This window comes from Ambystoma mexicanum, chromosome 1p, assembly GCF_040938575.1.
Source record: "Ambystoma mexicanum isolate Mex_15411 chromosome 1p, UKY_AmexF1_1, whole genome shotgun sequence".
Classification (NCBI taxonomy): Eukaryota; Metazoa; Chordata; class Amphibia; order Caudata; family Ambystomatidae; genus Ambystoma; species Ambystoma mexicanum.
The window spans coordinates 673,128,324-673,155,112 of record NC_090921.1 but is presented as its reverse complement, the minus strand read 5'-3'; the positions used below and the strand labels follow the sequence as shown (position 1 = coordinate 673,155,112).

The window sequence follows — 26,789 nt, the reverse complement described above, 5'->3', positions numbered from 1 at the left end:
ACCCGATGCACTCCCTTCCCTGTCCTCAGTGCACCCTGACTCTGTATTGGCTGTATCCTCTCCCCGTATTCACTGTCCCCAGGTTCCTCTACCTACTGTGCCCATGTCCCTGTCTTCACTGCAATCTGTTTAGAATAAGGTCCACATCTGGACGGACTATTTTTCCTAAAACGTGACTGATGTTGTAATGCATCTCAGAAATCACGTGAAGCCGCAGAACATCTGTGCCGAGTTATTGGGGGGAGGAGGTAAAGGGACGCGCAGCCCCTCCCCCCGTTCCCAGTCCGCGCAACTCCCCCTCTGTTCACTTTTTCCAGCTCGCACTTCCTCATAACAGGCGAATAAAGTCCTTCCTCGGTTGGAGTTCCGAGGAGTTCTGGAGAGACAGACCGAGAAAAGGAGACAGCCGAAGATCCACGCCAGCACTCACTGAAGGTACGGTATCTTTCCCTGCTACTCTCTCTGGTACAGCGCTGTCTCTCTCAACGGTACTCGGCACATGCCATAGCTACTTGCATGCAGTCTCTGGGCCCCCGTCTGAGACTGTCTCTGGTGTCTTCAGTGGTCTCTAATACAGGGTGTGGCTTTCATCAGTTCTTCATGGAGGTGTTTCTCGTATCCGGCGGTGCCCATCGCCGATGACCTGGGGGGCTGTCTCTAGTGCAGGATTGCACTCTCACTGCTCTCTGCTCAGTTTCTGTTTCTCGGTCACAGGTTCTGTCAATAGCAGCCTCGGGCGCAGGGGTGTCTTTCTTACCAGTACACACCGAGGCTGTCCCTCGTAAAGGGCTGTGTCTCACTGTACGACTGTCGCTGAAACATGGTTGTGGGTGTTGCAGGTAAAGCCTGGGGCTGTCTCTGGTCCAGGCTTGCGCCATTCCCTGGCCCTGCTTATGTTTGTTTATGGCGCAGGCTTGTTTCTTTCTCTGTTGGTTTCACATATGAGGTCTCTGGCTGCCCCTTGTACATAGGATAGGGCTGGGGCTGTCTCTGTCACAGCTTTTTGCATCGCAGTGCTGTCTTGACAGTCCTGGACTGTGTTTGGTGCAGGCTATGGATCACTGTTTGGGTCCGTCTCTGGCACGGAGTTGTGCCTTTCACTGGTACTCTAGGCTGTCTTTGGTGTAAGCTTCTGAGGTCGGGCCTGTCTCTGGTACATTCCACTGTCCTTAGCTGTCTCTGATACATTGATGTGGCTCCTACTTGCTCTCTCTGGGGCTGGTACAGGACTGGGAATCTCTCTGGCATAATCTAGGGTGTCTGTTGTGAGCTCTATCTCTCACTGATACTAGTGCTGTCTAGGGGTTGTCTCTCCCCTTGGAGGTGTCTTAAGTGGTGGTATCCTGGCCATCTTAAGCACTTTTGGGGCCCACGGCCCCCCTCCACCAAACCGAAGGAATTAAGGGATCCAGAATATCTGGTTGCGCCCCACCTCGTCGCAACCACAGCACATAGCTTGGCATGCTGCCTCGCAGCGATCAAAATAAGCATGGTTACTCCATTTCAGCCCCCTTGCCCTCATCACTCTTGGTGTAATCAGAATGGTAAACAAGTAGCATTTCAAGGCCAACATTTAGCAGTCCACAATTAGGTTATTTTTGTTCTAGCATAGGTGCAGGACACTTTTCATCCATAGCATTCACAAAGGGGGTATACAGCCTGTAGTATTAATGAAAAAGGTGCACACAGCCCAGAATGGACAGAGAACTCACATTAGTGACCTCACAGAATTCAAAACTGTTCATGCAAGGATAAGGGAGACCAGTTTGAAGCAAGGCGAAAGCTACACCCACCATAGCATAGAGAGTGGATGAATATAAGAAGCTACCAGTAAGGTATCCGTATCAAGATGGACTGAGGTTAGAAGAGGGACATGGTTTTCAAGTTGTGTTGCCCTCAGCGAGCACAGACAGAAGTGGTTGTGGTGTGCAATATATCAATGCTCACAAACATTATAGAGGAAGCAACACCATAGACAGCGAAACCATGAGAGAGGCGTTTTTGAAGATCTGACCTGGAGAACCAAGTCAATTTGAAGGGTGACAATTCTGAAAGGTTTAGGGACTGACAATGTTGGCAGGTTAGGCACTGCGAGATTAAAGGAGATGCACAGGATCACACATTGGTTAAGAGGTGAAGCTGTGATATGCGCCCACTCTGCAATTTCTTTAACACTTTCTTTTCCAGTTCTTACAAGGAACTAACATAATCACAGTTTATAGAACTGACTTGGAAAGTACACAAATAACAACCAAACCTGAACATTTTTAAAACCAAAATGGGAATTATTCTAGCTTCGGTTTCTCCACCATCAACAGAAGTATATAAATACCAGCATACTAATTGATGTGATTTAAAAAATGTAATCTGTGTTTCTCTTTTGTATTTTAAATCTTTAAATATGTCCAAAACATAGGCGTGTAAAATTATTTATAAACGTGCCGAAAAACCTTTGAATTTTACAAAAGAAAATCACTTAAAATATGCTCGTCAGATGCCTGCAATACATGTCTGCTCTCTTCTGTCTAGGACCCCTTCCACTTAAATGACTGACATAAAAAAAAAGACGAGGAAAGGGCTAAACAACGCCACCAGCATGTGAGAATGTAAAACTTTTAACAGAAGACAGCACAGTAATAAGATGATTTGACCAGGATAACAGTATTGTATGCTAGCAAATCCAAGATACAGGCATGCACACTTTGGTTCCACAGTGTTGAATTTGGATACATTATCACCTCTCTGACTAATACTTCAAGCTCATCATTGGAGGTTAATGCCTATGTTTTTTTCTGAGCAAACCCATTTGTAGACCATCACCATATTGATGCTACATTCATTTTTTATAGCAACCACTATCTTGTGCAGGTACATTGCTGATATTAGCACCTGTTGTGCTACAAAACAAAGAACATATATATACAGATTTATCAACTTCAACCATAGGAATGACTGAGCCAGCCTTCCTGGAATTTGCATGAAAACAGATCTCTACAAGGCGTGTTTAACATGCAGAGCTAACTTCTGAACCATTGCAGCACTGAAATGTATCAATATCCATTTCAACTTTGGCTGTTGCACATGATCAATATAATTCCTGCAGAAAGGTACAGAGTTGCGTTATAGTGAACGTGTAAACAATGTATATCACAGTGTACACAGAAAGCATTACAGGATGAACTGATCAGAGCAGAATGTACTTGTCCACAACAGATAGCTAATCGGTTTAGAGCCTCAGCAGCACACCTTAAGTAGCCTGATGTGTGCTATTTAAGCCTGCTCAACAATGGGAACTGACTTCTTTAGATCAGGCAGCTTTGTGGGGCCCCCCCTCCAATGTGGGGGCCCATGGCAAGTGCCCCTTTTGCCCTCCTGTAAAGAGGGCTCTCCTGGGCTGTCACAGGAACAGATTTGTGACTAGAGCTGCTAGGATTTCGCGTGCCATTTGTGAACCAGTCACTCAATTATGTTATATTATTTGGTATTTGTGAAGCGCTGAACTGCCAAACTGCCACAAGTGTGTAACACTGAGTGACAATTTGAAGTTCATTGACTGCACCTAACTTGGTTTCCGGTGGACCCTAGTCTGAAACATGCGTACATTGGATTCAAAAGGAGACCAGTCCCAATTATGCAAAGAAAACAACCGCATATGGCACGGGGAATCTTGAGCGCTCCGAGACGCACTGCTGTTGATTGGGGACTGTCTCTGTTGCAAGGCTCTGGGTCTCACTGATGCCGCCCAGTCTGTATCTATCCCTTGTACACGATTAATGGGCCTTTGGGTCTTGCTCTCGAGGAGTAAGTACAGGAACATGATGGGCCTGCATGATGCTTGCCTGATCCTTGCTGTAGCAGAATGTGCAGATTCGACAGATGTTTGTTCTCCTTCTGTAGGTTTGCTGCCTCAGCGCTTCTTAGTTCAGGATAACTCTGCTTTGTGAGGCCGGATTCCTGTGGCCGGCACTTTTTTCCACCTCCCTTCCTACTGTGCCCCCACTCCTCCTGAACCCCCTCCAGCAGGATACCATCAATCATTCGTGGCCTTTGTTCTGCACTGTGCTTAGTCATTTCCTGGCATACATTATTATTTCACCACTAGGCAAAAGAATCAACGCTATTATCTCGGTGCTGAGTGGGCCATGTGTCCTACCACTGAGCTGTCTAGACCCTACCACTGTGCAAACTGAGCAATGCCACTTTAATGTGCCCTACCACTGGGCTGTCTAGACCCTACCACTGTGCAAACTGAGCAATGCCACTTTAATGTGCCCTACCACTGAGCTGTCTAGACCCTACCACTGTGCAAACTGAGCAATGCCACTTTAATGTGCCCCACCACTGAGCTGTCTAGACCCTACCACTGTGCAAACTGAGCAATGCCACTTTAATGTGCCCTACCACTGAGCTGGCTATAACCTACCACTGTGCAGACTGACGAATGCCACTTTAATGTGCCCCACCACTGAGCTGGCTAGACCCTACCACTGTGCAGACTGAGCCATGTCACTTCAATGTGCCTTACCACTGAGCTGGCTAGACCCTACTACTGTGCAGACTGAGCCATGTCACTTTAATGTGCCTTACCACTGAGCTGGCTAGACCCTACCACTGTGCAGACTGAGCAATGCCACTTTAATGTGCCCTACCACTGAGCTGTCTAGACCCTACCACTGTGCAGACTGAGCAATGCCACTTTAATGTGCCCTACCACTGAGCTGGCTATACCCTACCACTGTGCAGACTGACGAATGCCACTTTAATGTGCCCCACCACTGAGCTGGCTAGACCCTACCACTGTGCAAACTGAGCAATGCCACTTTAATGTGCCCTACCACTGAGCTGGCTATACCCTACCACTGTGCAGACTGACGAATGCCACTTTAATGTGCCCCACCACTGAGCTGGCTAGACCCTACCACTGTGCAGACTGAGCCATGTCACTTCAATGTGCCTTACCACTGAGCTGTCTAGACCCTACCACTGTGCAGACTGAGCAATGCCACTTTAATGTGCCTTACCACTGAGCTGGCTATACCCTACCACTGTGCAGACTGACGAATGCCACTTTAATGTGCCCCACCACTGAGCTGGCTAGACCCTACCACTGTGCAGACTGAGCCATGTCACTTCAATGTGCCTTACAACTGAGCTGGCTAGACCCTACTACTGTGCAGACTGAGCCATGTCACTTTAATGTGCCTTACCACTGGGCTGTCTAGACCCTACCACTGTGCAGACTGAGCAATGCCACTTTAATGTGCCCTACCACTGAGCTGTCTAGACCCTACCACTGTGCAGACTGAGCAATGCCACTTTAATGTGCCCTACCACTGAGCTGGCTATACCCTACCACTGTGCAGACTGAGCAATGCCACTTTAATGTGCCCCACCACTGAGCTGTCTAGACCCTACCACTGTGCAAACTGAGCAATGCCACTTTAATGTGCCCTACCACTGAGCTGGCTATACCCTACCACTGTGCAGACTGACGAATGCCACTTTAATGTGCCCCACCACTGAGCTGGCTAGACCCTACCACTGTGCAGACTGAGCCATGTCACTTCAATGTGCCTTACCACTGAGCTGGCTAGACCCTACTACTGTGCAGACTGAGCCATGTCACTTTAATGTGCCTTACCACTGGGCTGTCTAGACCCTACCACTGTGCAGACTGAGCAATGCCACTTTAATGTGCCCTACCACTGAGCTGTCTAGACCCTACCACTGTGCAGACTGAGCAATGCCACTTTAATGTGCCCTACCACTGAGCTGGCTATACCCTACCACTGTGCAGACTGAGCAATGCCACTTTAATGTGCCCCACCACTGAGCTGGCTAGACCCTACCACTGTGCAGACTGAGCCATGTCACTTTAATGTGCCTTACCACGGAGCTGGCTAGACCCTACTACTGTGCAGACTGAGTCATGTCACTTTAATGTGCCTTACCACTGAGCTGGCTAGACCCTACTACTGTGCAGACTGAGCCATGTCACTTTAATGTGCCTTACCACTGAGCTGGCTAGACCATACCACTGTGCAGACTGAGCAATGCCACTTTAATGTGCCCCACCACTGAGCTGGCTAGACCCTACCACTGTGCAGACTGAGCCATGCCACTTTAATGTGCCCTACCACTGAGCTGGCTAGACCCTACCACTGTGCAGACTGGGCCGTGCCACTTTAATGTGCCCTGCTGTGCCACTTTAATGTTCCCTACCACTGAGCTGGCTAGACCCTACCACTGTGCAGACTGAGCCATGCCACTTTAATGCGCCCTACCACTGAGCTGGCTAGACCCTATCACTGTGCAGACTGTGCTGAACGGGCCCTGTCACTGTGTAGACTGCCATGCCACTGTGCTGAACGGGCCCTGCCACTGTGTAGACTGCCATGCCACTGTGCTGAACGTGCCCTGCCACTGTGTAGACTGGGCCAATAATCTGTGTTGACTGAGCTCGGTAACTGTGTTGACTTTGCCATACGACTGTGGACACTGCTTCATGCCACTGTGCTGAATTGGTCATATCTTCCTGCTGACTTGGTCATATCGCTGTACAAACTGAGCAGGACCACTGTGCTGATGTGCCCTATCACTGTGCAGACTGGGCCATGCCACTGTGCTGATGTGCCCTATCACTGTTCAGACTGGGCCATGCCACTGTGCTGATGTGCCCTATCACTGTTCAGACTGGGGCATGCCACTGTGCTGAATGGGCCCTATCACTGTTCAGACTGGGGCATGCCACTGTGATGAATGGACCCTATCACTGTGCAGACTGGGGCATGCCATTGTGATGAATGGACCCTATCACTGTGCAGACTGGGGCATGCCACTGTGCTGAATGTGCCATATCACTGTTCAGACTGAGGCATGCCACTATGCTGAATGCGCCATATCACAGTGTAGACTGGGTCATGCCACTGTGCTGAATGGGCCCTATCACTTTTCGGACTGGGTCATGCCACTGTGCTGAATGGGCCCTATCATGGAGCAGACTGGGCCATGCCACTAGGCTGAATGTGCCCTATCACTGTTCAGATGGGGTCATGCCACTGTAATGAATGGCCCCTATCACTGTGCAGACTGAGCCATCCATGTCACTGGGTTGAATGGGCCATGCATCTGCGCTGACCTGACCCAATGATGTTTAAGAAGATCAGCTTTTAGTGTGTGTATAGGGTGTGACTAGGCTAAGCGACTATGCACGCTTGGACATGCCACTGTGCTAACTGGGTAATATAACCAGTCTGACTGGACACTATCACTGTGTGGACTGGACCATGCCACTGTGCTGACTGGACCCTATTACTGTGTGGACTGGGCCATGCCACAATGCTAGCTGGACCCTATAACCGTGCAGACTTGGCCATGCCACTGTGCGGACTGATCCCTCTGACCGTGCAGACTGGGCCATGCCACTGTGCGGACTGGTCCCTATCACTGTGCAGACTGGGCTCTGTCACTCTCCTGACTGGTTCTCAACTCAATTCTCCCACTCTCTCCCTGTTTGAGCAAAGCTGGGTAATCCCTGTTACAGTCCTGGTATGGGGTTGACATCTGCCTCCCTCTCTTTGTTAGCCTCAGAACAGGAACATGTTTCTCCTTCTCTCTTACTGAGGTAAACCAGGGGCGTTGAGAGTAATTGTGAGCCAGAGCCTCCCTCAACCTCTTTCATTGTAAACACTGGCGGTGGTGCCGTTCATTTTTCTCAGAGCCCCGTTGTTGTGAGGTCGATGGTTCCTGCCTTTGTTTGTTTGGCTAAAAAAGGGACCAGGCCATCCTTATTACACAACTGAGCAGGGCTATCGATAAGGCATTTCATCCCTTCTGGGGGCAGGAAGACCCCCAAATCTTGTCTGAAGTATGGGTGGAGAGAGAGAGAGAGAGGATGTGCTTAAACACAAATATTCACACATAAGCACACAATCAAGGGAAATCCACAGTATATTACTGAAAAAGGTGCTCTTCATTATAAAGGCAAGTATTGAAAAATATCCAAAGAAAGCTAAAGACGTTTAAAGAGGTATATGTGTAAAACCAGCAAAGGGTTTAATCGAGATCCAAACCCATTTCAAATCAGAAAAAGATGAAGGGGCTGTTTGAGAGACTTAAGAAGTGGGGAAGCAGTTCTTACAAGTGAACAAGACAATTCAAAATCAATTGCTGATTATAAACGTCCCAAAAAAAGCATGGTAGCCCCTCCACGGCCACCCACGTAATCACATACAAGCTACAAGGGAAGTATAAGAAGTTTAGAACGTTTGTAAAAAGAAAAAAGGAAAAAAAAGAAAAAAAAAAAAAAAGAAAAAAAAGAAGAAAAGACAAAAAGAAAAAGGCGTCCGTTGAGTTTAACGGGACAAAACTCTGAAGTTCATCTTCGGTTATGATCACAAATCAGTTAAGTATTGCATACAGCAGACAGGTCATATTGGCCTGGAGAGTTTTGGGGACACTGCCAATGTATGGTAGCAGACATATCACACACACTCTCACTCTTACATACACTCATTCAGATTCAACTAGATACAGGTCACACAGAACTGTCTTTGTGGGCTCTGCCCCTGTGTTCCAAACAAACAAGGAATGACCACCAAAAAAACGGTTAAGGTGTAGGACATTTAAAATGCATTGGTAGAATGTTGCCACCAATGTTACCATTTTTGCATTGACAAATGGTTATCAATACGGTAAAATGGCCCCTGAGTAAATCATACAACTGACACCGGCCTACTCCACAACGCACTTTCTTGGTGAGAGAACTCACCCCATGACAAAATGGCGTGCTCTGGTCACCACGGCTGAGATGAAAAATGAGTGACAGCTGCTGCTTCAGGGAGATTTCATTAGAAGTCTCGATGACAGCAAATAAAAAAGCCTAGCCACAAAAAAGCCAGCAACAGCGTTAGAGGATTTACAAAGTTATCAAAAAAAGAGTTCGGACAAAATAGGCGGTCACTAGGAAAGGAAACATCAAGGGATTTTCTGGAAGGGCTGCGTATGATTGGAGCGCCCCTGTGAATGATAATTCACTCACAACCCCTGCTTCCCCCACCAAGCTTTCTAGGAAGAGTCCGGCAGAGGTGCTGTTGGATGAGCATACTTACAGCGGGAGAAATAATGTTTAGCTTCTTCGAAAAGTCAGGAAACGCTTATATGTGGAAGGAAGCATCGCTTTCAGCACTCTGTACAAAGAAGGGGACTAAAGGCGACAAGTATGAAACCTTTCAATATATAAATAAAGGTAATGTTGTTAGCCCAAAACATGATCAACAATCACAGGCATGTTTCACCCAGCTTTGTGTGTGGTAACGAACATGCTTTGAGGGTAATCAGACATTGGGGGTGGCTAATACAATTCAACCTCATTATATGTTCAGTGAGACTGTCATGCGGAAAACCACTGCAGTGGGGTTCATTTAAAGTTGGTCAAATGGCGTGGTTAGGGGTTCGGGAGGTTGGTTGGGTATAGCAAGGGGGAGCATTGGGGAGACCCACACATAATAGAAAAACTAAATGGAGGTTGACCATGGTCGACACAAAATAGTCAACCAAATTTAAAATGACCAAACTGTGGTTTGGTTAAACACAGAACCATTGAGTGATAACAAGGGACACAGAAACTCTTCAATGGGCATTAGACAACGGTCCAGCTCCCATGAAACTCTGATAATCATAAAATACACCACCTTACACCCCCTCTAGGCCTCCACAGATATGTATTCAGGGATCTCACCCCATATTCAAGGATCAGGCAGCGATGTCGAGCAGGCGAATGCTCATCCAGTCAAGCTTTTCTCCTTCCATCATGGTACTTGCAGTGTGAAATTTAATGGGACAACTCAAAACTACAAGTACCAGAATGCAAGGCACAACTGGCTGACACATGAAATACAGTCTTCTGGCATGGACAAAATTTGGATCCATACGTATTCTACAAGGAATACTCTTTTTTTAGCTTCAAGGTTCAAAATTAAATGCACAGAACAATCTCATCATGTAAAGGCAGTGTTGCTTTAAGCAGGACTTTATCCGACTAAGACTGGAAGGTGTCAGTGAAACAGGCTTTTAGATTGGGTACTGTAAGGAACTCATGGTGGCAACAAGTAGGACAGACACAAGTGATCACAGTTCAAGGGTGTTTATTGAACAATGAATGGAGGGTGGAAAAACACCTAATCTAAACCCACATCTAGGATGGGAGCAAGCGTCGACCAGTAAATGAAAAATAAGGCAGTACTAGTGGTGTTGTGTCAACTAAAAAGGGCCTATACGAAGAAACCTATTGCCAAACCTTACAGCTAATACAAAAAGGGTGTGGGATAGTTTTCAAGAAAAGAAAGAAGTGTTCGCAAATAATATGTCAGGATGAGGTACCCTGGGTCTCCCTTCCCCATGTTTTAAGCATCGGTTAAGGTGGGGTCGTGGAGCACAGCACACTCTCGAGCTCCCAGTATGAGATGACAGTTCAGCTTCCAGCTATCAGGGCCGTCGATGGCCAAGTCTCGTTTCACTTGAAAGCCTCTTGCCTTCTAGGCCTGATGTCTTCAAATGAACAAAACAAAAGTTCCTTCAACAAATGAAAGTTTGTTTCTTGCTTTTACTTAGAGTGAGGTTTCTCCACCCTTGGGTCCCCCTCTTCCGGGTGCTGACCCCTCTCGAATCTTAGCCTCCCTCGGTCGGGTTCACTATGGCTTTTCCTTCTTCACAAATCTTAATGTCTTTTTAAACAGTTCTAGTGGACATCCCTCAACCGGGTTCACGTTTTGTCAACACACTGCTTCTTGGGACTTTAGACTTTGCCCTTCTTCTCTGCCATCCCTCGGTTGGGTTTACTCTTGCTGTCTCTTTTACATAGTTTGCTGGGATTCACTTCCCTTGTTTTCCTCTCAATGCAGGATTCACTTCCCCTGCTTTCTCTTATCAGTTTATAGATCAAAGACTTTCGACTGTACAGGGATTTTGCTTGACCTCCTGTATGACCTATTTAACCTATCTGGGCAGCTTCCCTACGGCCCTCTGGTATCTGTAGTTTCATTTCAACAGGGATCGACCAGAGTCTCTCAAATTAACACCCATGTGGTGCCAGTTGCCTTCTGCAGCTGGTCTCCCCATTAACACCTTTTACAGTTCATTAAACTTGGTTCAAACTTGCCACTTTGCATCTTTCATTCAACACAGCCCGGTTCTTATTGGTTCTTCCTTTGACTCACCGGCTGTGATGATGAACCGCTTGTTTGTTTGTTTGTTTGTTTATTTCTATAGCGCTCCAAACACAGAGGTATCCAGGCGCATTACATATACTTATTACTTATTACATTACATTGTTTCAAAGATTCAAGTATATATAGGTTACAAGTCAAAAGAACATCGAGAATTAGGCAATACAAAGAATATACAGATTACAGAACATCAATACAAAGAGAATTACAAAGTGCAGGGTCATAGAGTTACATAGTATTTACAAATCTAAACGGGCTTGGCTTTCCTTCTTTCTGCGTCAAGGACGGTAACACGGTTGCAGGAACCTCCCCCATTCCAGCTTATCGGCGTAGGCTTGCCCCGTGTACCGTTGACATCTGCTGCAAGGCACTTGTGCTATTGTTCGCGATCTTAGGCTCTCTTGCGCAAAGGTTCCGCAGGCCTGGGTTGAAAAGCGCAAGGTCGCCACCCTCTTGATTATTGCTGCCTTTCTCCTTCCCTTGAACTGCTGCGCCTGATTAGCCGTCTCGTCATGCTGTCTGCCGTTCTCATATTGTGCTCTCCGGCTCCATCTTTTATCCCTGTAGGAAAGGGAAAGGGCCATCAAGTGTGTGTGATTCTGGTCCATTGCCTGACATTGCCTGACCCTTGAATTGGGATTGGGACATGTCAGGTAAACGGCTCTGGTGTTAGTCCGTTGTCCTTTGTGTTGTGCAAATGTGTTCGTGTCGGAAGGGGGGGCAGTGGTTTTGAATGTCCTACGCGAGAGCATGGGGAAAAGGTGTCAAAGGAAGGGGGATACCGCGTCTCACCCGTCGGTGTCCCACTCCCTGAGGACCCCCCTCCAGGTGATCCTCCCTCACTTGTCCACCCCCAGGATCTGGATCCAATAGCGATGGCCGTGTCCTGGCCACCTGGATGACAGATCCCCGGGGACTAGCTAGAGAGACACCTTCAGGTTTCGCCCAGTAGATTTCATAGACTGAGCATCCGGGCTAGCAAAGTCTAAGCACAACTCAAAAAGCATTGTTTTTAAGAATGAGTTCAACTGACTGTAATAGTCCAATCTTCACATTCTGTAAGACTCAGAGGGTCTCAAATGGAGGGTCTCAGGCTCTAATTCTCTCAGATTAGTAGGGTCTTAATGTCATCATCACTCATAAAAAGACAGTCTCTGAGCCAGGGACTTAGACTCAGATTCACAGCCCCTGTCATTAGGAGGCCTAACAAGCACAGCTTCTTAGTTTGTGGGGTCTCAGTGTCAGCAGCCCACTCACGAGGGGCCATCAAATAATTATTACCTCGATCTGCAAAGCCTCTGAGACTATAAGGCAGTCAAAGTTAGACATTATAAAATTCAGAGGTTGTTTTAGTCAGAATACCAAGGGCTATGGCTGTATTCAAGTGATAGTCCCACAGTGTAAGATAATTGCAAGTGTCAACATCTCTCAAAGAAGGGGTAAGGGGTCACAAAGTCAAAGACTCTGAGACTAGAAGAGATTCAAAGTCAGACATTCTAAAATTAGGAGATGTGTGTTAGTCAGAATTCCAGAAGCTAGGAACATTTTATGTGTCAACACCTGTCAGACGAGGGGTGGGCGTGCACAAAATCCAAGCACTCAGGCTAAATGGGTCTCTGAGTTAGAGCCTTGATATTCAAAGGGTGCCAGACCGATGGCCACGTGGTGTAGTAGGTGTCAGAATCAAAGACTCTCAAACTAGGAGGTGCTCTTAGTTATAGGTCACATACTAACGCCACAGGCCAGGAAGCTCTCTGAGCCAGAGCTGCCTCAATTAGGAGTGTCACAGAGTCTGAGGTGCAATGAAAAGGAGCATTACAGTGCTTCAAACAAGGTGAGTATCACATCTCCTTACTTTAGGAAGTGCCACTGGAGCTCAAATGAAGATGGAATTATAGTCAAATCCATCCAGACTAGGACAGTCTACGGATCTAAGAGTCCCTCAGACTAGTGGGGCTGTCAGTGTAAGACCCACTCCCAACCACTGGGGTATGATAGTTTCAGAGTCAAAAACTCTAGGATAGGTCCAGAACGCAGGTCCCTTCGACTAGTAGAGATTGATCGTAAAGACCACAGACCATATTATCTCAGACTCACAGCCCCCTCAGATTAGAAGGTCAGAGTTCCTCAAACAAGGAGGCTGGCGTAGTCCCTTGCATATTAAGAAAGTCAGCGCCTGTCCAACTAGTGTAGGCTTTTTCTACACTGCCCTTTTACATTAGAAAACGCACCTCTTCAACACATGAATATATCTACATTTTGGAGGTGTAGAGGCGGCCCAGCTGTTGGCAAGTGGGTTGGGTGGGGACGTTAGACATAATTTTTAAAATGGGCTGACACTCCTTTTGATACAGCGCTGGGTCTGAAGTGAGGGTGGCAGCCCTTTGCTCTCTCAGGATATATGAGGGAGCAGAGAATATCACAGTCCTGCTATGAGACTAACACCCATTTGTTCTGTTTGTGAGGGTAAAACCAGAAGGACGACAGTCTCCCTCACAGCCCTGCTATAAGGTTGGCCTCCTCTAGTAAACCAGATAATTTATCAGAACCCTGGTGTGAGGCAGATAGCGTTGCTGTCTTCGCCAGGGTAAAATATGGGGGGCAGATGAGCTCTAACACAGCTCTTGTGGTAGTGGCAGAGCCAGCAGTGGACTATGGGGTGGTGGCTTCCACAGGGGGCCCCTTTCAGATCCCAGTATGTACAACCCTTCCCTCCACGCTGCTCACAGAGTAGTGAAAGGGTTTCCTATGAGAGTCCTTTGTCCCCTCTGGCACAAAAACCTACCTCCGACACTGCATGGCGGTGCGGGCCTGTCAGGTTACACTCTCTTTGTTAGAGTAAACATAGGAAGAAGAAGGATTCTGTAATACCATGGTGGCCAAGGACGTTGACGTCTTCTCACTCTGTTGGGCTAAAACCAGAGGAACCAGAGATTCCTCCTCAGATCTTGAGTTGAGTGATGGGGTCAAGAGTCCTTTGTGGCAGATGCCCAAACAACACCCTCAACTGTCACTAAAAGTTTGCCCACCCAAAAGGGAGGAATATACTTGTGCCCAGCATCAAGTCTTTACAAGAAAGCAAGGCTCAAGTGCCAAGAACACTTTCCACAAAAGGTGCCCGTAGTGATGCCTCACCCCGTACCATGGTGAACAGATCCTCATGTGATGCATCCCACTGCAAACACATCCCAGCATGCTTCCGTATGCATGGGCCATAATTTCCATTAAATGTTGTGTGAAAGCACACGTTGTAGCATAATAAGCACCGGCAAAGCCACCAGTTTGGGGTTTATGTGGGCATGGGATATAGGCATTTGCTAGCCACTGCAATAACGGTACTACCTGGCCATGAGACAGCAACAGGTGGAAAATGGTATGCCTACTTGAGTATATGATGGCAGCGCCTGGCAAATGCCTACCTAATACCTACAAACAAGCCAAAACAGCTGGATATGTCAATACTTGTTTTTGATATGACATGATATGATAAGGCATTTATAACTCACCTATACACAAGTGTTTCAAGACGCGATGAGCCAAGGGAGGGGGAAACAGAGGGAAGACAGAGACAACAATCCTACTAAGTCAGGTGACATTGAGATTGTGCAAGTGCAGGCGAGGGGAGAAGGGAAAAAGTGCAGAGGGGAAGGGGAGGGGGCTGTGCAGTACATAGGATAACAGTAAGTAAATAAGGACAAATAAAAAAGTGCGGACAGCTGGTGGCCAGTGCAAGGGTAAGTGCAGACATCAGGTGTCAAGTGCTAGTAGGGGCTGTAGGGATACAGAAACAGTCCCAGAGTGCAAGGGATGCCAGGGTGGCAGTGCAAGTATGCAACTGGCGGGGAGGAGACCTGGGCCCGACATCAGAGTGTAGCCAGGTAACCAGTGCAAGTTCAGATTCAGCCAGGAGATCAGCAAGGGAGAGGAGGAGAGAAAGCAGAAGCAAAGAGGAAGGTCTTGAGGTGCTTCCGGAACTGGAGATGGTTCTCCTCAAGTTCCAGAGAGGCAGGGAGGCTGTTCCAGAGGGAGGCGCCAGCAGAAGAAAGAGATCTACCACCAACTTGCTGCTTGGAGAATCGACTAACCCTGAGGGAGTTGGAGGCGGATGAGCGAAGAGCTCGAGAGGGAAGATTTTTAGGAAGACAGAATTGAAGGTATTGAGGTCCCAGGCCCCAGAAGGCCTTGTGGACAATGCAGAGGGTTGTGAACTTAATCCTCTCTGCCACTGGGAGCCAGTGCAGAGATTTCAGTCCTGGAGAGATACGCTCCCTGGGGCTTGAGCCGAAGGACAAGTCTCGCAGTCCTGTTTTGGATAATTTGCAGAGGGTGGAGAGTAGAGGCAGGCAGATTTAGAAAGAGGCTGTTGCAGTAGTCCAGCCTAGAGAGAACCAGAGTTCTAGAAACAGTGAGCTTCTGGGGGAAGGAGAGGAACAGCCTTCAGAGCAATGAACAGGTAGCAATCGAGTGGCTGATGGAACACTTAGGCAAGACACGTTTGTTAAACCTGTAACACATTTAAAGGTGCCTTTAAGTCATTAACACTCCTTAGGCTGCTTAGAATGAACAAAGACAGGCACACGTTTTATGTTATTGCTTGGTAGAGCTAGCTCAGAGAGATAGCAGAATGATGGGTGTTGTGTGGTGAGGGGCTGGTACTGGGTAGGAATGGCCACAGCAAGTAGCATACTCATGGGCAGTTGATGGGTGAGTAAATAACTAAAGAACACCAACATGTCCCTCCTCACATGTCATCTCCTTCCTACCTGTTCTCCAATGCAATTGCTTTGGCTTATTTTTGGCTAAGCCTCGGCCTAGGGAATCCAACTGCACCTTCTTTGTCTTGGGCGGTTTGTGTTCTAGTAGAGTAACAATGCGGCCTAGTAGATCCCCCAGAACTGCTACATTAGGTCTCATGGTCAAGAGTGATTTGCATATGGACGGCCCTCTTCTGTGAATGAGCTACAAATAACAGAATGCAACACTGCTAGGAGGAATGCGCATTGATTAGTACAAGTTATCTCAACCATTTCCATCAGTTTTCGGTTTACGCTATGTACAGTTCTGCTATTTTCCTTGGTTTTGTGTTTCAAATTGAGAGGGAGAATTGAACCCAGGCAGAAGGTTGGCCCTGTGGTGGGTCAGGTGGAAGTGCTTATATCAACAAGGGGTTGTATTGGCTCAGACAGAAGGCTTGCAGGCCCATTGCCACAATGAACAAAGGGTGAAGAGCTAGCTGGCCAATAACATGCAATGAAAGCAAAGTGGACAAACACAAGCCTAACTCTTAGGGCCTCATTACAAGTTTGGCAGTATTTTAATTAATTATTTTTCATAATGCACTTAATACCAGAGACCAGTCTCTAAGTACAGGACTGGGATTCGAACCTGTGTTCCTCTTCTTTGTCTTGCTTCCAAGACAAACATGTTGCCCCTGAGCTATCCTCCTGGCCTATTTTGCCTGTGATTACTGACCAACCGATTTACTGTTGCCCCCACATGGTGGATTTACCACAGGATTATAAGTGGTGGTAGGTTGCGTAAGCCCCCATTTCTAGAGTCCTAGGAACTGCATGGGGATTTTCCCAATTTTTGGCAGTAAGGTTGCGGATTTCCCCCCAAACATTTGCTGTAAAAAAATCCTCCAGCTCACCGCCAAACCTGGAATACGGCGATGGGGCAATGTGGCAGTAACAAAATTACTGCCACGTTACTGCCGATTTTAACCGCACTGCTGTACTTGTAATGTGGCCCCTAGTCTTCAAATTAGAGCTGCGCTACATACCTGGGAAGTGTGGAAATGATAGCACACAATAAAGAAAACAGAGGCCCTGATGTGACTGGGACCAGGAGGTGCTGTGCCTGGGTTGCCCAAGATTCATTGCTTCCCCCTTTCCTTTGACAGGATGTTGTGGTTCCAGTTCTTCGCCTTGCTACTTCCTACAGTGGCCAGTGGCCTGTTCCCTGAGGAGAGCCTGGACTCCCACTGGGAGCTCTGGAAGAAGACCTACAGAAAAGGGTACAACAGCCAGGTACTGTACTGCATGACAACATTCACGTGCATGACGTGTGCGCGTACCTATTAACCATACAGAGCCCTTAAGATTTGACATGATTGAGCAGTACTTTGTGGATATTAAATAACTGCAGAGCCCCGTAAACATGTAACATTAACTATAATTTAAAACTGAAATAACTATAAAACTCTTTGTAAATATTAAATAACTGTACAACTGTTTTGAAATTGCAAATCTAACCTGCATGGTACTTTCAAAATATTTAATATATTCGCAGTACGTTTCATCTGTACAGCATATTATGAATGTTAAATGTCAATTGGGTACTACTTTATGAATTTGAAATAAGTGTGCAGTGCATTTGGAAATTAAATAACTACTTAAATAAGTACAGCATTTTTTACAATGAGCAGAACCATCTCTGTTACGGAAGCAACTCAAGACCTTCCTCTTCGCTTCCTCTTTCTCTCTTCCTCTCCCCTGCTGATTCCCGACTGCTCCACACACTCTATACAGCTGGCATTAAAATCACCACCCACAATGATGTTAAAAGGGTGGCCTCGGTCTACCCACTTTGTGAATAAATCCACCAGCCCCAATTGAATAATGTTAAGTGCTGTCATTCAAGGGTTCCAGTAAAGATTGACAATCAGTACGGCCAAGTTGAAATAAAGGCTACCAGTAATAAACTGTCACAAGATGTTTCTATTACCACGTAATTCGCCATTATGCCGAAGTCAATAGCAATTGCAAGGCCTACAGATGTTCGACCTGTAGTACCTCTACTAGCTGGTATCATAAAAGTGAAGAACCATTCTAAGTCAAAGTGGGACCCAGACATGGTTTCTTGCAGAAATAGGATCTGTTTATCTAAGAAGAATTTTGTCGAATTAGAAGCCTTGCCCAGGTTGCTGTACCCACAAACATTCCAAGAGATTAAAGATAAATTGGAGGTGTTAAAGCTGCTATGGAGGTTGTCTCGAATTTGCAAACCTCTTGAGTGCTGCCTCCAACCATGACAATCCTTATCTAGGCCTGTGGTAGCCCCTTGAATTGAGTTAAAAGTTTGGATCACTGGTTGGGCGCTTGCTTGTTGTTGTGGATCATTATTTGTTGAAGCTGCCTTTGTTGTAGGCGTCGCTAAGAAGGAACTTGCCTCTGCCACGTTGTTAGTTTCATAGAGGTCAAATCCCAACTATCTTAAGGTAGCTTGCTCTTCAAAGATCAGTTTCGTAACCAAGTTTGTGTAGAAATGACACACCAAGCAATTACTGTCTAAGTCTGAAAACACTACCTAATCTATGTCACCATAGCACAAAGATTGCAAGGACGGTATGGCTTGAAATTGGTCAAGACTTTATTCCTATTCATGAGTGTTTGGCCATTAATATCGGTAATATTGGCCCATCCTCTAGATTTAGATGTAAACTTGTTAAGTGTCCTTAAATCTTTGGTCAGCTGCTCTTGATTTACTGAAGAGCCGTTAGATATTACTCTGGGTGTATCAAATAGTGATTTAGTTCCACTTTGGCAGATGCAGCCACCTGCACTAAGTGTGCTTCCGACATGTTATCATTGGAAATTATGTTTTCTGTGTCTATTATCAGTGGCTCTAAAGAAGAAGGAACAGTAGGCCGTACCAAAGATTCCAATGGAGGGGCAAAAGAAGATGTTATTTTTTGTTAGTTTTTTTGCTCATCTTCGTAGGAATCAAAGAGTGCTCTTCTTGCTTTGTTGGTCCCACTGGTGGCAAAGGTTGCGAGACTCCAATTTCCTCGATGGATTCATTATAGTTCATCAACCATCGACAGCGACCTCAAGAACTTTTATGAGGATTTTCTTCTATTGATTATAGTATATATATATATATATATATATATATATATATATATATATATATTCATATATATATATATATATATATATTTATATATAATATAGGTTTATAGTGATAGGACCGAAAAAAAGAGCCGACAAACAAAAGTTTTGAATCAAAAGGATCGAAAGTAAAAGTTCCGACATCTGGTAGAAAACATGTAAAAAGTCATTTGGTCGAAAAAAAAGTATTGAACGTTAAACCACATAGTACTTGAAGACCCGATCAATTAAGGGTTAAAATAATAGATAGGAATGACGAGTAAAGAACCTTGTGTAGAGAGCAATACACAGGTAACAGTTGAAAACAAACTGCCAGTGCGTGAGAGAAAGGGAAAAAGGGAACACCAGCTGACACAAAGATCGTATTGCGTGACTGAAATTATCAGGTAAGCAAAACAAATAAAACTAATGAAATAAGATTATAAGGCCCATATTAGAGTCACAAAACCAGAAATAACAAGAACTTATTTCAGATACATGATGAGTGCCACAATTGAATATGTACCATCTCAAATGGGAGGAAATCAATTGGTGTACGGAGGCTACACATATAATCGTGAAATTAAACGTAAAGAATCAACGTATTGGAAATGTACGGAATACCGCAAAATAAAATGTACAGGATGAGCCATTACAGAAGGAGAAAATATACGATGTACAGGAGAGCATAATCATATGCCTGATAATACAGATATATTGATTAAAAAGACAATAAATTAAATTTAAAAAAATGCGGAAATAAATCGAAATGAGGTAAGAGGCTCAATAGTCAACAGAACATGTTGAAAAATACTGCTGCATGTAGCGGCTCAGATGCCAAACACAAAACTGCTACAGCGTAGCATTAATAGACAAAAACAGGAAAAAGAAAACCTGCCAATGGCACCACATAACTATACTGACATAAATGTACCAGAAATATTGCAAAAGAACTGAAAAGGGGGAACAGTTTATATTTGCGACATTGGAAATTAAAGAGGAAAACATATTAATTTTTACTACTAATACCAATTTGGTACATCTGGGAAATTCAACAATTTGGCATGAAGATGCAACATTTAAGTCATGTCCGGAACCGTTTGTCCAATTTTATAGCATACATGGTCCTATTAGTGGAACAGTAATACCGTTAGTGTATGCATTAATGCCAGGCAAAACAGAGGAACTATACAGAAGTCTATTTGCAAAAATAAAAGAAGCTATAACAGATAAAATACCAAATACAGTAGTAATGGACTTTGAACAGGGTCAACTAAAAGGTTTTAAAATAATATACCCAGAAACACATATACAAGGATGTTTTTTTCATTTTGGACAAGCCATTTGGCGAAATATTCAAAAGCTAGGACTGCAATCGAAATACATTGAAAACAGTGATTTTCAACACCAGATAAAACAAATATTTTTATTAGCATGTGTACAGGAAGACAAAGTAATTACGTATTGTGAAATAATGATTGCCACTGCATACTTTACAATAAATGAAGATGAATTAGCAGATTTGTTAGATTACTTGGAAAACACCTGGATAGGGCAATTTACAAGGAAAGGTATAAGGAGAAAAGCCAAATATCCCATTTCAATATGGAACTGTTACCGAGCGGTGAAGGAAAACTGGCCAAGAACAAATAATATTGAAGAGGGATTGCACAGTAAAATAAAACAAGCAATTTAATGTAAATAACCCAAATTTGTGGCATTTCATAAAACAACTTAAAATGGAACAAACAGCACAGGAAATTAAAATTGCTCAGACTATTTCTCTTGAAAATACTCATAAACAGAAAACAAATACAGAGACTATGAAGAACGAAAAACGAGTATAGTAAACAATTTTGAAACAATGGAATGCATGAACTATTTAGAAGCGTTATCCTATAACTTGAAATGTTGAATATGAATAAGTAAAACTCACCAAAAGCACCGATTCGGCAATCCTAAAAATGTTCCAAATGAAAAATTCGGCCAAAAAATCCAAGAAATCCATAAGGAACCAATCAAAGTAATCAGGAATCCATAATCCAAATCAAACATCCATCCAAGAGTAGAAATAAAAACCATTCCAGGAAGAAAAAAAAACATTAAAAAAAAGAAAATCCATCCAGAAGTATCTGAGTAATCAGGAATCCATAATCCAAGTTAAAAATCCATCCAGGCGTAGAAGAAAATCCATTCAAAACCATCCAAAAAGCCACATACGAAGATTAAAAAAAACGCTCCAAGTTGAAAAAAAAATAATTAAAAAAATAAAATCGACAGATCATCAGCAGAGGCACCCGACCGAACGAACAAGAGCTCGCAAAATGGCGTCCACGCATGAATGCGTAAACGTCACACGTCATACGTTGGATGCTGGACTAGAAAAATAAACAAAAACAAAACTTGAAAAACTTGATAACTAATCCAATAGTGCCATCTACAGTTCAAAAAGTATAACAGTTAGACAAAGTTATGATGTAAAATATATATTTTAAAAGAATTTTGTTTAAAAATGTTATTTGTACAGTTAATATTCATATGTATGTAATTTGTACTGTTTATATTCATATATATATAATAATTCATTAAACAAAGTTACATAAGAGAACATTATTAAAAATAAATGCATTTTTACAAATACCAATAAGTGTCTGTATTATTTATTAGATATAATTATCGAAAATGATTCTCACAAATGACCATTCGAAACTAAAGGTTATTAGAAACAATGTATCTTCAACTATAGTATTCGACCCTTTTGTATTCAAATGAATGACTGGACACCGTTTTTAGCTGGTAGATTTTTGGTTTTCTTCTTTTGTTGTTGTTACATAAGAAAACATTATTAAAAATAAATGCATTTTTACAAATACCAATAAGTGTCTGTATTATTTATTAGATATAATTATTGAAAATGATTCTCACAAATGACCATTCGAAACTAAAGGTTAATAGAAACAATGTATCCTCAACTATAGTATTCGACCCTTTTGTATTCAAATTAATGACTGGACACCGTTTTTAGCTGGTAGATTTTTGGTTTTCTTCTTTTGTTGTTGTTGTCTTTTGTTTTTTGGTCTTGTATTACAGGGTTTACCCGAACAAATAGAGGAAGTTGATTTGTCCAGAATAACTATTACACTCCGATCCTCGTTGATAGTGTCAGTAGGCTCATTGTGTGTTGGTAACAGAGGACAACTCCCCAGTTGACAATCAATTAGTGGAGATGGGCTGTTAGGCGTGCCACTTGGCATTTCCAAGTTCCGGCAAATGTCTAGGCCTGACATCAAAACCAGGCTTTCGTTGTTTAAATTAGTAATAACAGACTGTGTCAGTTTACCCCTTTTCTTTTTCTTGTTCGTACTGACTATATTCAACACTTTCTGGATCTTGTTGTCAGTCTCTAAGATTTGGAGACGATTTTCCTGAACTGTCTCCTTGATGTTATCATAAAGCCAAAGTAGCTATTCCATGAATGAAGAGCTGAAATTGATGCTGGACCCAGAGCATCTAAGTTAGGTAAAATATTTGAATCTAGTCTCTTTTGGATGTTCTGCATAGTAAAAAAATATGTTGCCTTAGGTCTATTATGCCTTTGTGTTGAACTTAGGTAATCGTCAACCTTCTGTGGTTGATATTGCTGACGTGCACTAGTTTTAGTTGAAGAACTCTTCAGTCCGCTTGTATCCTTTTCCTTCAAGTCGCCCATGTCCTTACACAGGCGTAAGAAGGATTCATCCAAGATGATAGAATCCTCAAAAACATTATTTGCAGGAATAGGGACGCAAGGTGTTTCTCGAACAGTCACACCTTTAGGATCTCTCCTATGTAAATCATCCATCCAATGAATCATAGCTGTAGTAATAGAGGTGGAACAGGGTAACTGTAAAGACAAATTTTGTTCCACTGCCAGTTGTCCGTCCTTGACTAGGTAGGTAGAATCTGTTAGGTTTGGGCAGCACTGAGTTCAGTTGGTTTGATGGCTCTGTAGTTGAGAAAGTACATGTCTCCCCTGCCACATGCACAATTTGTGACAGTTTGGCTAAAAACGTGATTTTAGATGGTTTTGTTTGTGGTGGATTCTTTTTCATGGCTGACTGATTGGCGTTGGGCAGATGTTGTCCATCGTTGTTTTTTTGGAAGTAAAATCCTACAAGCTGCTTTGGTCCATGCTGCTTAGGTGTTTGCTTCTTAAAGCCGCTGCCATAATAAAGTCACTCTTACCAGGTCTTGTAATCACAACCAAAGTTCCAGTATCAAAAAAGTTTTCAATAGATGTTGCAAATAGGAAATACAGGGATTTCTGTATTTTATTTTTATAGATTTCGTTGTGTGTTCCATTATATATCTACCCACAATTGTGCTGATCAGTAATTTTGCCATTTCAATGTATGTGTTTCTTGTTTTTAATTTTTTTGTTTTGAACATCTGGTAACAGTCTCCAGTCTTCCTTTAAGACACCCCTTTTGTTGCCCTGTTTTCATAGCTGTAACGTGTAAGGCAGGCGAAGCGTGCAAGACAAACAGATTGATCGCTGGAGCCGTGAAGGATATCAATCAAACGTGCGTAAAGTCCAGATCGTGTTGCGATAACACAAGCGGCAGCGATAGACAATTATCAATTTGTAATGAACAGTAAGTCAGTTAACAAATCCTAGACACTTACTTAGTTCGTCAGTGCGCCAGAAAGCAACCAGCGGCCTCCTACTCCTCCAAGGGCTGGAATTGTGAACAAAGGGAAGAAAAGTATAAGGAAGCAGCAGCATCCACGAGGAATATGATTGATGCATATCTAGCGGATGCCACTAGAACACCACCTCTCTGCACCTCAAATCCACGAAACACGAGAACACTCACGCCACACTCCGCCATTACGCTACTGTGGGGAGTATTTGTAGTGTTAGATCCGCCTCCTTGAAAGTAGTAGAAAAAAGACAGCTTCTCCGCGCAATGTTGCAAACACAGGAACACTCACGCCACACTCCCACCACTTAATGTGAATGTGAAATGAACGTAGAACATTTTTCAAATATGAAATAACTATACTTTTATTCCCCTTTTCTCAGTTTATTATATTTATTCAGAATTATGTTCTTTTAACATTTTGCATGTTTTACATCAAATTACTTTTGTATGCAAAACGCTTAACTTCACCTATCCTCACTACCTCCTCTGCAGTATACATTTAAAGATGTGTTTAGTGCAAGGTTGAATCGCTCCTGTTTTTGACATGGGTATCCACAGAGATAAAGGAGAATGCCAGGAACACCTCCCAAAGTGCCTTTGTGCTTGCAGCAGCTTTGTGTCCGTTGAGCGCTATATTCTCAGAAGTGTCCACTTGCGATGTTAAATCTATCCCTTGCGGGAGAGTTTTTTGGGTACTGATTTCCAATATCTCATAGCAGTTCCTCTTGTGCCGACTAGTATCAGGGTTGAGGCTTTGCCTGGCTCACTTCTTTCCCGACGGGACATACTCAGTCGATCACCTTAGCAACATTTGAATCAACATCTGCGACATCCAATGTGGCGATCTGCAGGGATCAGCCTTAAGTGTGCTCCAATTTCTTTCAGTTTATTAAAAGCTATTGCAACAAGGATTGAGAATCAGATATTGCATGATTTCCAAAGCTCTCTCTCACTCGTAACAGGCATGCCACGGGGGTTTTAAGCCCCAGTGACATCACAAACAAAAGATACATTTCCAAAACTTCAGATGAGACGTGACTGGGTGAACAGTATGGATAGACATACATTCTATAGGGGATAGATGATCTAATTGTTCCGGCCATATCGGGTAACTCCGCCTGGTACCACCTACAAGATGTTTCAACTACAAGCATGTCAGGCTGGCACATTTCTATTGGCTTTTGGAACAAAGTGTGAACTAGCGTGGATGGTGGGTAAGGATTGGCTATTGCAAGCCTACTCAGCCTGGCAAAGCAACCAGCACATGAGCACAATGGGAGGTGGTGAACAGGTCCCCAGAGTGTCGCCTTTTCCCAATATGGTTACCACTCTCCTACTCCTCTGGCCGCGAGCAAGGACATTCTAGCTTCCAACGTCATGCTGTATTACTTTTGTATCTTCTGTCTTCAGTTTGTTAGGAACAGCGGGCTCTGTCTGGATTGAATAAATGGGCTTTGTAAATGGGCTTTGTTTCCCAGGTTCAGATCACGTGTGCAGGGACCACAAACTTAATTGTCCTGCTTGCATTTATGGGGATTTCCCGCTTTTACTCTTTATTTATTTTATTTTATTGCTTATAACGCGCCGCAGCCCACAGGCATCAAGTCGCACATAAAACAACTGATAACAAAGACAGACAATTCAGCTAGAGAGTCGTTCTGGATATATGGAAATGTCAATTAAATAGTATTGTTTTAAGTCGTTTATGAAATGTAAAAAGGTTCCTTTATCTGCGCAGGTCGACTGGCAACCTGTTCCAAGCATGTGTAGCCTGGGCAGGGAAGGAGTGTCCCTTCCCTCTTGTCCTCTTAACTTTGGGGCATATTAGCCATAAAGTATTGTTGGATCTGGTTGTTCTCCCCTGTGGTTGCAAGAAGAGACTCTCTTTGAGATATGTAGGAGTGGATCCATGCAGGCATGTGTGTGTCAACACAATGGCCCTCATTACGACCCTGGCGGAGTACCATGGTGCAATTTGCACCATGGTCCATGGCGCTAAGCTGCCAACTCTGCCATGGTGGTTGGCGGACTTACCGCCCCATTCCGACCTTGGCGGGGCGGTAAGTCCCCAATCCCCATTTACCCTTCCCCATTCCCATTTTTGCCCCATAGGGTATAATGGGAGTGGGGAAGGCGTTAATTACGCCACCGTAAATTACGGTGGCGTAATTAACAACAAGTCCCGTAGCGCCATGGATTTTTCCGCCTGAAAAAAGCAGGCGTAAAAATCACCATGGCGCTACGGGAACTCGTAGTCAGGCGGAAAGGTACGCCATGCTTTACGCCGGCGTAAACCCCTTTCCGCCAGGGTCGTAATGAGGGCCAATGTTCTTAAAGAGGATCCTAGATTCAACTGGCAGCCAGTGGAGTTCCTTTCTAGTGGAAGTAATGTGATTCCTTTTAGGAATGTTTTTAATGATGTGCACAGCGTCATTTTGAAGAGTTTGTAGTTTTTTTATACAGTTCTTACTTCCCCCACCAAGGAGCTTATTGGTAATGTAGCCTGAGCATAATGGTGGCCTGCACTAAGATTTCACAATTTCTACTCATTACATAGGGTTTCACCAGCCTCTAAGTAACCTGAGGTGGCATTGTGACTTTTCGGTGCCACTATCCACCTGTGCCTCATCCCCTGGTGAACATGCCAGTACCACACCCAGTGTTTTGACTTTGTCTTGTGTTTCGATGCGATGACCATCAATAGGAAAATTCCAAAAGCATGGGTCCAATTTCATTCTAGCTTGAGTGGACCCAAAGATCAGATCTCGGTCTTTGCAATATTCAGACAAAGCCAGTTGGCTGTTAACCAATCTTTGACCAGCGTGTAGATATTTTGGATTTTCCTTGAGTCTTTGACATAATTATCGCTTAACTCAATCAACAACTGTGTGTCGTCAACGTAATTCATGAATCGTCTAGTATGCTACACACAGGGTGCAGATAGATGTTAAAAAGCGCTGGGGAAAGCCACACTCCCTGGGGAACACCACAAATACATGTTTTTGGGT

The 26,789-nt window shown here is 44.2% G+C and overlaps 1 protein-coding gene across 1 annotated transcript in view; it reads left to right on the top strand.

The window, feature by feature from the left end:
• The first annotated feature begins 297 nt into the window (after positions 1–297).
• CTSK (cathepsin K) overlaps positions 298–26,789 on the top strand; it is a 120,604-nt gene continuing 94,112 nt past the window's right edge. Inside the window, exons 1-2 of the mRNA XM_069649739.1 lie at positions 298–435; positions 17,128–17,254. Of these exons, the coding sequence (XP_069505840.1) occupies positions 17,129–17,254 (126 nt within the window). The 5' untranslated portion in view covers positions 298–435; position 17,128. The remainder of the gene's footprint in view (positions 436–17,127; positions 17,255–26,789) is intronic.